The following is a 17391-nucleotide window of genomic DNA, read 5'->3' on the forward strand; positions in this document are numbered from 1 at the left end:
AACCCCAGCCACACCCAACACAGTCACCTAGCAACCGAAATGGAGGTCCAGCACATTTGGTCAGCTGGTTTCACCACTGTATTCGCTGTACAACGGCTGCTGGAAAAGACAAGAGTTTTGTTGGGAACCACTTTCCTCTATTCTTGTTGGTTGTGCAGGAGGCTCCACTTCTGCTTTTCAAAGATCTATGGTTATATAATTGCAAATTTTTTCGCAGCCATTTTCACATGTGAGTGTAAACATTGAGTTGGGGGCATGGCCAGCAGCAGCGTATTTGGATTTGAAGCGACAGGAGGCCCTTAAACAGCTCAAAATAGGCAGAAGAAAGCAGAATAAAATCTCATTATCTAAGAATGACTTTGTGCAAAAAGTTCATCACAGGGCCTCCTGTGATGAATAAGTTTTGTATAGCCCACATATCTATCCTAACTGGTTCCAGGGAGCATAATAGGTCACCTTTAAGAGCCACCCTGATAATCACAGCGTCCTTAAGACTGTTGGAAATCGGCATAAAAATCTTGCTGTGTGAACCAGGTTTAGGGAAAAACAACTTATTACGCCAGTTTGACCCTAGTAAGTAAAAACGTAATTGCCCACCCTTGTTAATTTAGGAATTAGCAAAAATTAACCACCAACTTGATCTGTACAATGAAATGTAAGATCAAAACATTTAAGCAGAATCTGTCTAATAACATAAATAAGGATAAACCATCTCATAAAAATTAACACAGGACAGATTATTAATACATCTCAGAGCATTTTTAATCAGTTTTATGAATTTGACGCAGTTTGGCACCTTTAAGCCGTCTGAATTACGTCTGCGACTAAAGGGAATAGATCTCCTTTCAACTGAGCCGACACTGAGGATCAAAAACCTGGAGAGAAATCTGTTACCTGAAAACGACAATCAATGCCTCTTAAAGGCCAAACAAAACAAAAAAAACAGTTTTGATTATTTTAAATGGACTTCCAAACTGAAAACGTTAAATCTCAAAACAGGAATGAGATGATTATTCATGATTTTATTTCCTCATGTCTAGACTTTTGTCACACATCTGCAGCTGGTCCAGAAGTCTGCAGCCAGACTTTGAACTGGAACCAGCAGCAGAGCTCACATCGCTCCTGTGTTAATGTCTTTTCAATGCTTTATCACTTCATAATGGAGTTCAGGTTAAACTGCTGACTTTAACTTTCAGCAGCCTGCAGAGTCAAGTTCCTTCCTAATAGACTGAAACGTTAAAACTCCAGGCTTCAGATCCTCAAATCAAAAGTTAGCCTTAATCTAATGGAACAAGTTTAATATTTTAGAGAATCACTCCTCAGAATTATGCGCAGTTTTCCTTAGAAACACTTAAAATATTACTGAATATTATCTGCATTTGCATATTTTGTCTTTTTAATTAAATTTTATTATGTAAATATTTTACATTTTGTCTTCAAGAAGCACTTTGATAATTTTATTTTAAAAAATTAAATTGATAAAGTTTTTGACGTCTGTCTGTCTGGGCAGGAAGACACCACCATTTCAAAACCTGTGGGACGCCAGCAAACCAAGCTGTAGAAATATTATCCACAGATGTAGAAAACATAGAACAATGAAGATCCTTATTCCTTTTTACCAGAATAAATAATAAGCTGCACAAATTACACTCATTGGAGAGTTTTAATGTCTTAAGCTCAATCCAACCTGGGTTACCAGCAGGTCTGACTCTGACTGGCTCCAAAAGGCAGTATAAAGGTTGTGGAGTGGCCTAGTCAAAGTTTTGACTTAAAATGGATGCTGTGGAAATCCCTGCCCAAGCTCTTATTAAATTAAATTATCATTTAAAACAACTATTTTTACCTTCAGATTATATTACAACTTGAGCTCAAACATCTAAAACATTTCAGAGTGTAAGGGGATGAAACTCCTTTTCACAGCCCTGTAAGTAAGCAGAAGGCTACAAACACAAGAATCTGACTGGACGCGGTTTTTAAACCGATTCTTTCTAGTTTACGTTGAAATCTAAGGAAGCAAATTACCGTCTTTCCACAGTTCAGCCACGAATTTGTCTGTTGACTGATGAAGAAGCGTAGCCACGTTGTCGTTAAGAGGGTCCATGTTCTTCATCAGCCACTCGTCTGCCTTGTAGTCAACCTGAACAAGAAACAGGCTTTAGTTTAGTAAAATACAGAGAAATAAAGGTATTATGCAGTTATTCATGATATACAGCACATGCAGTAGAATAAGGATACTATAAAATACCCCAAATATCTTTCAAGGACATGGTTTCATAGAGATTAGGTTAACTGTAACTTAACGTAAGACCACACAAACTCAAACTGATTATTATATATACCAATTTCAAAATGGCTGAAAAACCAGCTCAAACTTTTTTCCTGGAACGGATGTGTTTTTATTTAGCAAATTTATTTTTCTAGTTCTAATTTGCTCAATTTTATGTTCAGTGGAAACAGAACTGCTGCTTCATTTGCATCTGAAGTAAAAAATCTCACTTTCCTGAGGCCTTTTTTTGGTTCATCTTCATTGATAACTTTAAATCATCAGTACATCATTGTTCTGAAACATTCTGTTGTAAATCCAAAAGCCACATAAATATGAACAGATGTGAACCTCAGCAGGTCTGTGTCTGTTCGGCCAATCCAGTTTTTTACTGCCAAACATTTCTGACCAAACAGGCCTTAGTGTTCACTGGGAATCCCACAAGAGAAGACGATGCATCATTGTTTCAAACAGCTATTCAAAGATAAAGATTTGGCAGCTGAATCAACATACAATGAGGGGTCATTGGAGGCTTAATTGTGACTTAATAGAAGCTTAATTTTCAAACAAATCTGCTTCCAAAAGATAAAATCAATTGTCTACTAAGTGTGGCGTTTAGAAACCCAACCAGTAACGAAGCCTACCCTGCCAGCATAGTGGATGATGCAGAAGTCAGCCTTGTCTTTGAGCTGCCTGGGTCTCTGAAACTTGGTGTGAGTTCCCTGCTCCTGGATCAGTTTGTCTACGAAGGTCTTGTCTGTGGCTTTGGGGAACCAGCACTCCTCATCCAACAGAGCCAACACTCCCGGAGGGTTCGCCTGGAGGAAAACCGAAAACATTTCATTCCCACGGTAGAGCACAGTAATGCAGTCTCACCTATACAAACACAGTGATTTATTTTCACCCGCTGTGTCTTTCATATCTTAACCTTCCTAAAATAATGGTCTAAATCACTTCTTTCTAAAAGATGATTTAGGCAAATGTGACAATACGGTTCCTTGAAAACTTATTCAAACCCTCTCACCTTTTCCACCTTTACATGAGAGACTGACACAAAGGAGAACTTGACACATGGCTCAGAGGTTTGTTAGAGAACATTAGTGACGAAGGATACACCAGAAAGGGCAGGGAGAAAGTTTGCCTTCCACTGTGAGAACGGTCCTAAACATACACCCAAAATTAAATGGTTGTGTTTGTCAAAGTTGTGTTTATTTTAACAATACAATAGATGTGAAGTTTGTCAAAATTTGTATATTTATTCTTTGAATTTATTTTATTTAGTCAACAAGTTGTTTCTCCAGACATTTATTTGCGTATTAAGGTCTGTTACGCTGCTCTTGGGGGTTGGTGGTTACCATAGCAACCGGTAACTCCCCCGTTTTTCCTGTTGCCGTCGGCAACTGTGGTATGTATTAGGGCTGTTGTGATACAATAATCTCACAATACGGTACGATACATGTTATGCTCACCATACGATATATATTGCGATATTCAGCAAACGATACAATTCAATACACTTTTGCGATTTTCTGAAAGATTTTAGAGGGACAGAGTGATTTTGGTGACATTTTGTGACTGTTATAGAGTTGGACTGAATTAATTTAACTGAAAACTGATTAAAAGCACCAACTACACAATACCTGGCTCTGGTTGGACATGGACACAGACTTAAAGTCAACAGCTGGACAAAATGAATCAAAGAAGTGGTGAGAAAACATGTTTCTTTTAATTGAAACAGTACAAACTGTAGCTTACATGCATTTGTAAAGTAAATAAAGTGCACCAAGTACCCTGCTCTGAATAGTCTGATACCTTTTTAACCTTGACACTTAACATCTGAAGGAATCACTCTAAGCCTGATGACCTAATCACTCTCCTGGCGAAGCAAGCAGTGAGTGAGCAAGGTGACAGTTGGATGTTATGATACTTGCGGATGAATATCGTTTTTTTTTTCTAGGAAAGAAAACATCGATATATCGCAAAATCGATATTATTACACAGCCCTAGTATGTATTAGAATCAGCTCTGTGTTTTCTTTCCAACATGTATTTTAGACAAACTTAATCATATAAAGTGTCTCATGAGTAATTTTGGTACGTTTTGAATAATGTTTTTAACTGTTATCATTATTAATGTTGTGCATTTTAGCTTTAATTTGACAAATGCTAGCTGCTGCTAACTTCTCATTTGGAGATATTGCTTTAATGAATAGGGGCAGAAGATGCTGGATTGATAACCACCAACTTGAGTTCCTCTTTGGTTTTAATTTTTGACCCAAAGTAATATTAAGAGACACTGTAAGAGGTGTAAAGAGTCAGCTTGCAGACTCCTGGTCCATCACATAACATCAGAATAAAATGGAATACAGTTTGAAAATATGAAGAGTTTAGCATGTTTTTAAAGCTTCTGCTAACACCATCCATACCAGGCTTTATAGTGACTAACCGGTCTCTCGATGAGGTCGATGCAGGGCTGCAGGTCCAGGCCGAAGTCGATGAAGCTCCACTCGATGCCCTCCCTCTGGTACTCCTCCTGCTCCAGGATGAACATGGTGTGGTTGAAGAGCTGCTGCAGCTTCTCGTTGGTGTAGTTGATGCAGAGCTGCTCGAAGGAGTTCAGCTGCAAATACAAGCAAGAGAAAGACTATTAACTAAAGAAAAGCCAAAAAAACCTATACAGAGGCTTTCAAAAGTATTCATACTGCTGAATTCCACCTGAGCTGTGGATCTTGTCTGCATCTCTGATCAGTATTCTCCTACGTTTAGATGTGTTAGTAGATTTACAGTTGTGCCATACTCTTTTCATTTCCAGATGATGGACTGAAGGGTGAGATGTTCAAAGTCTAACCCTGCTTTAAGCTTCTCCACAACTTCATCTCTGATGTGACCTGTGTTTTCCTTGGACTTCATGATGCCGTTTGCTCCCCAATATTCTCTTAACCGACCTCTGAGGCATCACAGAGCAGCTGGACTTGTACTAAGATTAGATTACACACAGGCGGACTCTGTTTAGTCATTAGCAATCAACAGGCAACTTCTGAAGGCAACTGGTTGCACTCAGAGAAAAGGGTGTTGAATATTATTACACTTGCCAGTTTTTTAATTTTTTAAAAATGTTATGAATCATAGTTTCCATTTGCATCATGTGTTGTTTTTCTCTTTTCACTCTTTCTACCAAAAATTGGATGATAAAAGTCTTCAGTCTGGTGCTTTTGGAGGAAAAATCTGTTTACAGAAACTTCATAATTAATTTTATTTGTTGTTTTGTTTATTTATGTCTTCCAGTTCCAGTGTTAAATGTTCATTAGAATTTAAAGTTTATTGTTCATTGAGAATGTGTTCTTGCATTATTTTGCCGTTACCACTATATTACTTCAAAATGATCTCAAAAACAACAAGATTATTGTTTATCATAATACAATTTATCGTCCAGCAAAGTTTGTTATAGTGACAGGCCCAATCATGTATAATTTCCTTTCTACTTCATGATTAATATACCACTTTGTGTTGGTTTTTCACATTAAAATCCAATGAAATACATTTATGTTTGTGGATAATGTGACAAAATATGGAAAAGTTCAAGGGCTATAAATACTTTTGCAAGTCACTGCAAGTCCCTCAAAAGCAGGAACTATACTACTTTTAAAAAATGTAACAAAGGAAAATTCAAACCTGGAAAATTTCAAACCCAGCGATGTCCAGAATACCAATGAAGGAGGCACCCTGCCGCTTGGTTCGGTCCAGAGCTTTGTTAATACGATGAACCAGCCAGCGGAACAGGCGCTCATACGTTGCTTTAGCGAGCGCCTCCACAGCGAAGTCAGCCTGCAGGGAGGAAAGAAACACAACAGCATGAAGACGAAGGAGGAGAGAATGAATTCAATCAGAGCCAGTCAGGACTTAGCTGACCTGCTCCTTGGTCTGGGCTTTCTGGACGTAATCTCGTCCCACTTTGATCCTGGGCGTCAGGATGGCTCTGGTGAACTCCATCACATTCATACCAAGCAGATGACACAGCTTCTGAGCAGCTGGAAAACAAAGATTTAAACAAATAAACATGAAAACAAAGCAGTTTCTAATTACATAAGAAGAAAAGGGACACGAGACTGAAATATCTACAAAAAGTATCTTACATTAGTTTGGCAAAGAGAGCAGAAACAGGAATAACAGCTATTATTTCGTCATATAATGCAGAACTCAGATTTTCTTGTCCAAAATAAATGATTGACAATACAGTTTGACATTACCTGATTAATAATAATCTTTCTCAACTATGGAATATGACTGATAAAATTATTTTACTTGGCTGGAGCTATTATACAAAAACAGAGTCTGATTTAAACCAAAGATGTGTCACTACTGAAAATAAAACACAGCTGCTTTGGTTCTGCCTTCTGCTTCTGCATTTAGAGATTTCTGGTTGAGCTGCATGATTGGAAACAGACTTTTGTTTCACTCTGTTCTAGGACCTTTTGTCTGACAGCACACTTAGAGAAACTGGAAGGCTACAAAGCAAATCATTTCTGTTTTAGGGCTCAACAGAAGACTGACGAGGTGCAGAGTTTATGGTTTCTACACACTTTTCACATCAAACTCAGATTTTGGGGGGTTCTCAGAATTTTTGAACCAGTTGTATAAATTTATATAATTACAAAGTTCACTATAAATCCATAGCAGATGTCGCTACAGTAACCAGGGTTTAATATGGAACTAATAAAACTAGAAGGAACATGGTGGTTTTTGGCTGGTTGGTTGGATGTGCTGCTTGTTGGTTGATCATCAGCTGTTTGGTTGGTTGATTGGTTATTTGGTTGTTCATTGACTGGTTGATTTATTAATTGATTAGTTAGTTGGTTGGTTGGTTGGTTGTTCATTGACTGGTTGATTTATTAATTGATTGATTGATTGATTAGTTAGTTAGTTGGTTGGTTGGTTGGTAAATTGGTTGGTAAGTTGGTTGGTTGATCATCAGCTGTTTGGTTGGTTGATTGTTATTTGGTTGGTTGTTCATTGACTGGTTGATTTATTAATTGATTGGTTGATTAGTTAGTTGGTTGGTTGGTTGGTTGGTAAATTGGTAAGTTGGTTGGTGTGCTGCTTGTTGGTTGATAATCAGCTGTTTGGTTGGTTGGTTGTTCATTGACTGGTTGATTAGTTAGTTGGTTGGTTGGTTGATTGGTTGGTTGGTTCCTTGCTTGCTTTTAGAAAATGTGAAATGGAATAAACTCTAGAAAGGCAAATGTTTGTTTTTCATCCCCTTACTTTTTTTGAACGCATTACATTTTGGAAAATACTTAATTTAAGTTTGCTGTTTTTTTAAATCAGACTTTTCCATCCACTTACAAATCTTGACAGGGTGGAAAACAGTGAAGGAGTTCATGATCGCTCATAGTGAGCTTAATTTAACTGTACTTTACTTCTGGTTGGAAGGAAATAATTCCTCTTTGCTGTTGTCACATGCTGGCTTAGGAGGAATCAGCTTGGCTCCAAGATAATCTCAGCTGATATTTATTATCAACCAAATTTGAGTTATGTAAGTAATGTTGGACTGGAATGAAGTGGATCGAAGTAGTGGAACCTGTTTGTCAAGTTTACATTTGTTTTAAATTGGTGCTGCATAAATAAACAGAATTGAAATAAGGGGGAGTCTGTGCTTTACCAAGCAGATATAAAGCAGATGGACTTTCTGGAACACTTACCAGTATTATCAGGCATGGAGGCTTGGTCAGTGTTCCTCTCCTTCTTGAAGATGATGTTCCCAAACTGCAGCACTGAAGACACCACCCTCAACATCGCTGCAAATATACAAATCCAGGCAAATCATCAGAAATGTTGACAGCATTTTAAGTTTTTTCACTGATCCTGGACACCAATACAACCACAGGTATTTACCTTTTAATGTAACAGGGATACAAAGCTCGGCAGGAAATACTTCATTTTTAACTTACAAAAAATCCACCTGAAAAAATGTTTTTTTTTATTTTTTATTTTAATTGGTGTTTAACTCCTCCTCCCTTTCTTTCTTCTAAACAATCTTCATCTTCGCATGCAGAGATGCTGGAAAACCGGTTTCGAATCTTTTGATGGCATTTCCATGAAGAAATGCACATCTTGTTCTGTCATTTATCTTTAGCGCTGAACAGGAAGCAGAACATTAAAAATAAAAAATAAGGTTAGGTCAGAGCGAACTCCTACTTTACCCAGAATCTCTTCATGTGCGAAGCTCATGATGTGCATGGCCTCCATGGTTTCATGGAAGTTGTCCTTGTCCTGTTGGCCTGGAATCGGGATGTTGCCATTCGACAGGAACCTGTAGTTATTGAACCCTTCCAACAGCAGATCGGCTGTGGAGAGAAAGGAAACGTAAAAAACCTAATCCCCATTAGATTTCAGACTTCCCTAGTTTTCACCAACTGCGTACAAATGTAAAGGTGTTTATTAAATAGGTTTATAATAACACTGCGAACATCTAATCACCCGGTCGAATATTTGTGAGAAAACAATAAAACAAAGCAAAACACAGAAAACACTGACAAGGACAGAAATTTAAACTAACAAATCAACAAATTCTCCTGTTTTTCTCTTTCAAAACAAGAAATGACAGCTAAACTTATGTGACAAATATTAATGATTAAACAATGTTTGGATGAGTACAGGTTGGCTTTGGATATTTATGTTAATGTTTCTGTTGTATTCCTCATTATACAGCTCATCTAAATGTACTTAGACATTACATATAAGGCTATTAGCTAAGCTGTATTATTTTTAATTAAATTATTTTAGTTGTTTTATCCTTCATTTCCTATTTTAAGTGTTGGAAATAAAGCTACAATATTTACTATGTTACCTACATATTAGTAGAAAAAACATAACTGGTTCTGGATTTAGAAGGTTTTTCCTCTTTTCTTTAAGAGCCAAGTTTATTTGTATATCACATTTAAGCAACAAGGCAGCTCAAAGTGCTTTGTATGATAAAAACAACACAGTAAACAACTATGAAATAAGTAAAAAAAAAAACACATTACATTTAGCCAAATCCAATTAAAAAAAACCTTATTAGTCTGTCCCAGAAAGAAAAGATTTCTACATTTCTATAATTATGATAAATAAGAAGCTGAAATAAATATGTCTGCCCCTTCATTTAACAGAATTGAGAACATATATTTAGTTCAATAAAAGAAATAAAAAGTGTGATTAATAGCGTCTGTGTATTCTGGGACTTCATTTTTGTAAATTATATTACAGTCCAGGCATTTCAGGAGTCAAGGTCTTTGAGTTATAACAATAAAACGCATTTTCACTTCTTACTAATCCTCCCACTCTCTTCTTACTCACATCTGAGATGCTCTCCAGCTCCGGCCAGCAGCTGGTAAAAAATGTGGAAGGTGCGTTCATCTTTGGCTTGACGAATCGCTCTGGATTTCTCCAGCAAGTCTGACGCAGAACAGTCAGGAAAAGTAAATCTTTTTTTCATTCCAGTACGAAACAAACAAAACGTTCTGTGACTGACTTATAATGAGGTCAGAGCTTAGAAAGGCCTAAAATTCCTCAGAGCATCCAAAACAAAGACTGTTAGATGAATTGATAGATGCTTATTTCCAGGACACAGGATACAGGTTTCGATGTTGGCACCCACGATGTACCCGGCAACATCAAAGTTGATGCGAATGAATTTCCCCTGCAGAGATTAACACAAGATTCATGTTAAAACAAAAACAAACCAATCAATCACTGACATCTACACTAAAAAATAATCACCAGTACAGATAACGCAGTGGAAGCATGATCAATAGTATCAGATGTATTATTCCACCTACATTAGCAGGCTCAAAGTGATTGTTTCATTTTGGAAATATTTTGCAAAAACAGATCTGATTGTCAGTGAGCCGATACATCTACAGATACCTCTAGAGGAAATGCGTGGTGGAACTGGAAGCGATATCAAGCAGCAGCTGAAGATACGTTCACACAGCAGGGAAATGTAACACAAATCCGATTTTTCGTGCCACTTTCTTTTATGAAGGGTGAAGGTCATAATTTTATCCCATTTAGTCATTATGCACTTCCAATTCATTCCCACCTTTCTGTCTGGGTGTATTATATTATTTCACTTGATAGATACTTTATGCTATGATGAAGAAGGCCATCTTACTGACATGCACTGTTTGCATGAATACAAAACTCTTCAAATGTCCAAACTTTCTTTGATGCACCAGAAGATTTTATGACAGTTAAATCTTGATGGTTTTTGCTTGGCTCGACTCACAAAACGTGACGAGTTGTCGTTTTTCACAGTCTTTGCGTTGCCAAAAGACTCCAGGATGGGGTTGGCCTGAAGAAGCTGGCGTTCCAGTTCACCCTGACAAACACACAAAAACACACACAGGCAGCGTTCAGTCACCAAGTGGTGTGTGAGGTGAGCGGTGACAAACTGAGGCTCACAGACAGGTGGGAAAAAAATCATGCAGCAGATTTCACAGGATCTATAAAGGCGGAGGCGAAAAGAACAAAGCTGAGGGGAAAATGGCAAAGCGAGCGTCACAGTTCAACTTCTGGAGAAAAACTGTTAGGAAAAGACAAATAAATGTTTCTATTAACGTTTTGCAAGCAATGACAAAAATCTTCTGAAATTTTTCCCAAAAAAGTGGAAGAATTTTTAAAAATAAAATTAGAAACTTAAAAAAAAGCCCTGGGATTCCCTGGGCTGCTGCATTTGACTCGAAGATCATGTATGGATAGAAAAATGCATGAAACTTTCTAACTTCCATCCATTTTCTTTACACCCTTGTCCCTTGGTGGGGTCAGGAGGGCTGCTGGTGCCTCTCCAGCTAATGTTCCAGGTGAGAGGCGGGAGTGGGCACACACACACAGACCTAGGGGCAATTTGGAGAGGCCAATCAACCTGACAGCCATGTTTTTGGACTGTGGGAGGAAACCAAGAAAGCCCACGCATGCACAGGGAGAACATGCAAACTCCAAGCAGAAAGACTGGGGCTGGGAATTGAACCCAGAACGTTCTTGCTGCAAGGCAGCAGCTCTACCAACTGCGCCACTGTGCAGCCCACTTTCTAACTTAGCAATATAAAATGACAAATGTAAACTAAACTACAGCTGGAATCAAACGAATTTTTAATGTGTATTCTCTCTTAGTCTGGGATTTAAATGTAGTGTGTCAAAAAGTGAAAATATGAAGAACTTTTTGTCTCATCAAAAACCAAAAATACACGGGAAAGAAAATCTGGAAATTGCAAAGACAAAAAAAAAAAAAAAAAAGATGAAAATGTAAAATGTATTTTGCTGCTACAGTTTCTGATATGGGATTTCCCTGAAATCAGACAGAAGATGAAGCAGATAATAATACATCAAAGTATTGATTTATGACTTAAAAAAAGATGATTAGGTGAAAAAGCATCTTCAGAGGAAACTTTTACAATCTTCACTTGAAGAACATATTTATGCTGGTTTTAACTTTTTACAGCTCGGTCCGGGCCACAAGCTCCAAAGCAGCATCTGGTTCTTTAGTCACATTTAATGGCAGCTGATCCATTTTCAGTCCATGTCTGCAAATTTCTTCAACAGAACGACACCAATAGTATAAAACAAAAGTGTCAAACTGAAGGTCTGCAGGCCAGATCCGGCCCATCATAACTATTTATGTGGCCCTCTAATGTCTTAAGGGACAGAAAAATTAAGCTGTTAGCCAACAGCTGTGTGCTTAAATATTATGTTATCAGTTAAATCAAATCAGATTTCCTTTGAGTAGGACCAAATTACATCATTGTGGAAAGGCTTTAATTTTGTTTTACATTTTAAGAGTTTCTAATCAAACTTTATGTTTTTTTAATGGGTGGTTTTATCTTAACATTAAGCACCAATCGGCCATTTGAATGAATTTTAAATATATCTATACCTAAACATTCAGTCATGGAAACAAACAAAACGCTTCTTTACATTTTATTGTAAGCCCATTTAGTTAAAAAAAAATTAGGGATGCACTGATTGGAGTTTTCTGGCCAATCGCCGATTACTGATCTTTTAAAAAGAATAATCTGCTGATGCCGATTCTGGATTATTTTTGCCTGAAATATTGCTCAGTACAGCAAGAAAGTTGCTGAATTGGCAACAGTGTGGTGATTATTGTTAACTGGAAACGTGCAGACATGACCTGGTGGGTCGATCTATCAGTCTAACGTCTCCGATGGGAGAGCAGAAGAGGACAGTGGCTGATTTTTAGACCTTCTCCAGCATAGATAAGATCGGCTTCACATGTAAAAATCAGACGATAACCGATCTTCCAAAATTAAGGAAATCAGCACCAATAAGTCAGCCGACCGATAAATCTGTGCACCCCTAAAAAAGTGCAATCGTTTTTAAAAATCCTAACATTTTTTTACTTGCATTCCTTCTGGGTTGGTATTATCTACAGGCGAAACGGACCTAAACTCCCTGTTTTGCAGCAGAATGTAGTTAAAACTGAATTTAAAACTTCTGCTGCGACAAAAGCAGATGATGCCCACACTAAACAGAGAGGAACTGAAACAGTTCAGTGTTTTTATTGAAGTTACCCACTTTAGAAACGCTGAAAAAAATAAATAACAGATTTATGGTGATGTTTTGACAGGTGTTTCCTCTACGCTTCCATCTAAACCTCACTGCGGACTTTGTCGTGGCCAGAGAACCCAAAATGGCCGAGAGAAAAACAGTTTGCGGCAAAAGAAACCTTCTCCCACTCAGACAGAAATATCTCCACGCACTGAAGGGTTGAGTAAGCCGTTTTCCATGAGAGGGGAACTGAGGAATCAGCATCTCACTTGGGATGTGAGACATTAATGCAGCATTTGGCCAATGAGTGTGAAGAACTGCTTTTGGGTGAAATTGTGAGCAGCTGGAATGCAGCAGCCCTCCATTGGAGCAGCTGTACGGCCCACAGGGGACGGATAATTCAAACCAGAGCAGTTTGTTTTCACACAAACACAGGTCTGGGGTGAAAAACCTTACCTGGCAATCTTTACTCATCTGTTTGGACCAAGCAAAGGTCACATTTAAACAGGCTTCCACTTCCATTATGCATTAGGTCAAAATTCAGCATCAATTTTAAAGAATAGTAAAAAGTCAATATGACAGGAACAGAGAACGCCACAAAAACGTCCCATCTGCTCAGAAGTCTCTTCATTTCCTTCAATTTAAGCATTTTTCTCCATAAACTGCTACAAGTGGATCTCCTTTTAAAAGGCGGGCTGCTTGGCAGGCTCTGGGGGAAGACTTGGGGACAGATTTAGGCGACCCAAAGAGGATCAGTCACAACTGTCCCAGTAAATCTTCTCAGGAAGAGCCGAGTTGTGTTTGCATTCGCAGTGCTCAACATCTGCTTCAGAGGCCCAACAAATATGCCAAGTTTTCTTCTTTTTTTTCAGAAGCAAGGAAAATAGGACCTGGCCATGTGGGAAACTCATTTGGGGCAGATTCTTGGATGTTGGAAAAGTCCAAAAAGGTTCTGCTTGAGTTGCCCAGTTGAGCGATTAAGAGGTGGTGATGTGAGAACCGCTGAACCTCTTCGCTTAAAATCAGTGTGCTCTGAAAGTCTACAGGTTTTAGCTGTGTACAGAAACCACCACGATACCTAAAAACTTTTACAAAATTATTGTTTTTGTTTAAAAAGTGAAATTCTTTAAGTTGTAGAAAGTGATATAACAAAATCTTCTGATACCACATGATTAAAACGGCACAATATTTGTTTTCAACACGAGTGATTAAATCTGGGAAAGTAAGATTATACTATTAAAATTTGACTTGAAATTGTTCAATATCAGTGGACTATGCAGATATTGTATGTCTGAGACTCTTATTTTGAAGGAAGAATGCAAGTAGGTCCCAAGTTATCTGCTTTGTTGACAAACTTACCCAACAACGACATCATGTTGGGATGTCCAACAACATTTCAGTCAGCCTCCATTAGTTTTAAATTGCTGGTGATAGTTGTTGTGGCCATTTATATTAAATTTTGTAAATTGTAATTTCTATTAATTTAGATTTTCTTTAGGTGACGGGAAGTTTTTATAAAAAATTTGTATTACCACTTTTTCAATTTGAAAAATCGGATTAACTTTAATTTTCAACTAGGTTGTAAGAAATTTTTAGAAAGTGTTCCATTTATATTTTTGCAAGAAATAAAGTTTTTATTTATTTATTTTTTTTCCAAACGATCAAGTCAGAACTGCGTGTAAGAACCAAACACCGACGGCCATCATAGAACATTTTTGGTTTTGGAACAATAGAAGGCAGCGACAGAAGTAAGGCGACAGACAACAAGCAAATTACTTGTAAGCAATGTGAGAATACGATGACTGGGTAATGGTTAGCCGCTAATGACGCTAAGACAGAAATCTGTTGCAAAGCTTCCTATTGCCTAACCTGAAGGGAGTCTTCAGCGTTAGCTTCTGCTACATACCATGTTGATGTAGCGCTTCAGCATTAGCTTCTGCTACTTGCCATGTTGGTGTAGCGCTTCAGCGTTAGCTTCTGCTACTTGCCATGTTGGTGTAGCGCTTCAGCGTTAGCTTCTGCTACATACCAAGTTGGTGTAGTGCTTCAGCGTTAGCTTCTGCTACATACCAAGTTGGTGTAGCGCTTCAGTGTTAGCTTCTGCTACATACCAAGTTGGTGTAGCGCTTCAGTGTTAGCTTCTGCTACATACCATGCTTCAGCTTTAGTGGAACTAACTTCTTAAATTATCAAAGCCCACCACTGCTGGAAAGATTTATTTGACTCTGATTACAAAGAAATTCCTTTACTCTGCTTGTAAAAACAAAAACATTTGATTCATCATTTTCCTCAAACTACTGCTAAAATCTTACTTATTGTAAACCAGATATTATTTCCAGTCTGATTGTTGACTGGATCTGAGCCTGCCCTAAATGAAAGATTAACCAAGCTGTTGCATTGTCTTGGTGCCACTTTAAGTACTGTTACTTCACAGCAAGAGAGTAACTGGTTCTGGTCTGTGTAGGTATTTCCCTGAATGTATTTGAGATTTTTTTAAATGTATTTTTTAACTGATTTAGTGACTCAATGGTTGTTTCGTCACTGGTCTGTTTGCATTACGATGGACAGCTGGGATCCAGTGATTGTCAACAAGATTAGGAAGGTTTACTCAAAAACATCAACAGAGAATAAATGGGTCAAAAATCTAGTAGAAAAATCCCAAACAAATCCTTTTGCTTCAAGTATTTGTTTGCTTGTTTCTGCAACAGAAGATACCCAAAAGTTTGAAAAATAACGTTTAAAATAAGTGGAAGAAGAAAGATTTAAGCAATGCATGCAATGTAGAATTTCCCTCTAAGCAGAGCAGGTGAATGAAGGTGGTGTGGATAGAAAGCATCCAGTTGTAAAGCCTAAAACATTTCTAACATTTAATAAAGAGTTGGTGCATCAAGCAGGCAGCAGCAAAGTGAAGAGAGCACTCCTTTCATATTTTCTAAGAGAGCTGAGGAACTAAATATTACTCACATAAAACAGGGATCCACTCTGTAGGGTATGAGGACATTCAGTTGTTAAAAACAACAAAATATATGAAAATAGTCAAATGTATTCATGTTGTGGGTACAAGTGAATTTGTAGTTAGAGCAGAACATTTCTGAAATGACAGCTTAACATCTATGAACAACCTACAGCCGTCTAGGAATGGAATTAGCAGCAGGTTTAGTTAGAAAACTAAGCAGTGTGTTATTCTGATTCCTGACACCCACAGGCCGGCTGGTTAGACGGTGGTACCAGGTACCAGGTACCTGGTACCTGGTACTACGCACATGTACTGAGATGCTTGCTGTTAAAGACAACTACTGCAGAAAGAGTAAAACCGTTCAAGCAAGTTCCTGATTATAACAGCAGCTTAATCTCATTCTGAAAATATTAGAAAAAAATTATTTGGGTCATTCAGTCAGTAGGGAAACAAATCCTAGGTAAAGAAAATGTTTCTTAACTATCACAGATAATTGGTCCCCATAACAGACCCTTTAAATATAAGTTATAATGTTTTCAATTTTTAAGTATAACAAATTACCTGAAGAACATTTCCTGGATTGAAGGTTTAATCTCACATCATCATGAGAATATCATCCGGGGTTTCCCTCAGTGTTTTATAAGCCTGACGGGCCACCAGGCTTTACTTGTGCCCCCACCAGGCTAAGCATTGCTTATTTATTTAAGTATTTTTAAAATCTCTTAATTTTTAAGACTTTATAGTTGGGGTTCAGGTATTAATCTTTCAATAACACAATTATCAAGTGATATTTTAAAATCTCCTGTCAACTTTAACATTTTTTAACTGAAAAACACGCCGGGCTCCTGGATGAATGACTGCCCAAGTGCCCAACCGCCAGGCAGTTTATCTTTATTGGCATTAATTACAGCGTCTTCACAGGTTTACTTTGCATTTCCAGAGTCAAAAACAAACATGAAGCAGCAGCATTCAGGTTTTATGCTCCGCTAATCTGGAATATGCTGCAAAACAGCCAAAACACTGAGACTGTTACCCACTTTTCTTTACTCATTTTTATTTTGCCACCGCTATTATGTACCGTTTCTTGCTCAGTTGATATTTGAGTCATTTTAAATTGGCTTGTTGACATGTACTATATGAATAAAGTGGTTTAGGTAAATGTAGGTAAAAATCCTTTAAATCCTCATTAGAAAACTGCAGCACAGACTGGTGTCTTGATTTATAACAATCGCTAAACAATCCACAAAACGAAGTAATAACTAGAAAAAACAAACTTTTTTGCGCTATGACTGTGAGATGTGTGCTATCATGCAGCAAGTGGGAAGCCAGGTATTATTTGCATATCCTAAATAAATAAATGTAAAAATATGTAGAGTTTTTTCTTGGTGTAAAACAAAGGATGGAAATGTTGACGTGGAGGGCCTGTTTCTTTTTAAAACATTCTGATATTAAAACACATATGATCCTGAATTCTTAGAAATAACATTTTTATTTTTTTTTTCTATCTTTAAAAAAACGTGAACAAAACAACACAGAAATGCTTCACAAACCTCAAAATCAACTTTTAAATCCACTTAAATTCAAGTTTTTCAGGATGAGATTATGCTGCTGCAATAAAAGACACCATTTAT

The 17391-nt window shown here is 37.5% G+C and overlaps 1 protein-coding gene across 3 annotated transcripts in view; it reads right to left on the bottom strand.

The window, feature by feature from the left end:
- Positions 1–17391, bottom strand: part of myh10 (myosin, heavy chain 10, non-muscle) — a 74522-nt gene that overhangs the window by 27586 nt on the left and 29545 nt on the right. For 2 of the 3 annotated variants that reach the window (XM_015037539.1, XM_015037531.1), the window contains 11 exons: positions 15769–15786; positions 10529–10621; positions 9877–9940; positions 9598–9696; positions 8463–8606; positions 7962–8057; positions 6172–6290; positions 5935–6087; positions 4709–4882; positions 2908–3081; positions 2023–2137 (listed from right to left, as the gene is read on the bottom strand). In XM_015037539.1, coding sequence (XP_014893025.1) covers positions 2023–2137; positions 2908–3081; positions 4709–4882; positions 5935–6087; positions 6172–6290; positions 7962–8057; positions 8463–8606; positions 9598–9696; positions 9877–9940; positions 10529–10621; positions 15769–15786 — 1249 coding nt within the window. The remainder of the gene's footprint in view (positions 1–2022; positions 2138–2907; positions 3082–4708; positions 4883–5934; positions 6088–6171; positions 6291–7961; positions 8058–8462; positions 8607–9597; positions 9697–9876; positions 9941–10528; positions 10622–15768; positions 15787–17391) is intronic. The other variant, XM_015037548.1, reaches the window with a different exon arrangement.

The sequence above is a fragment of the Poecilia latipinna genome, unplaced genomic scaffold (assembly GCF_001443285.1).
Source record: "Poecilia latipinna isolate Pla-1442-1.1 unplaced genomic scaffold, P_latipinna-1.0 Scaffold25, whole genome shotgun sequence".
Classification (NCBI taxonomy): Eukaryota; Metazoa; Chordata; class Actinopteri; order Cyprinodontiformes; family Poeciliidae; genus Poecilia; species Poecilia latipinna.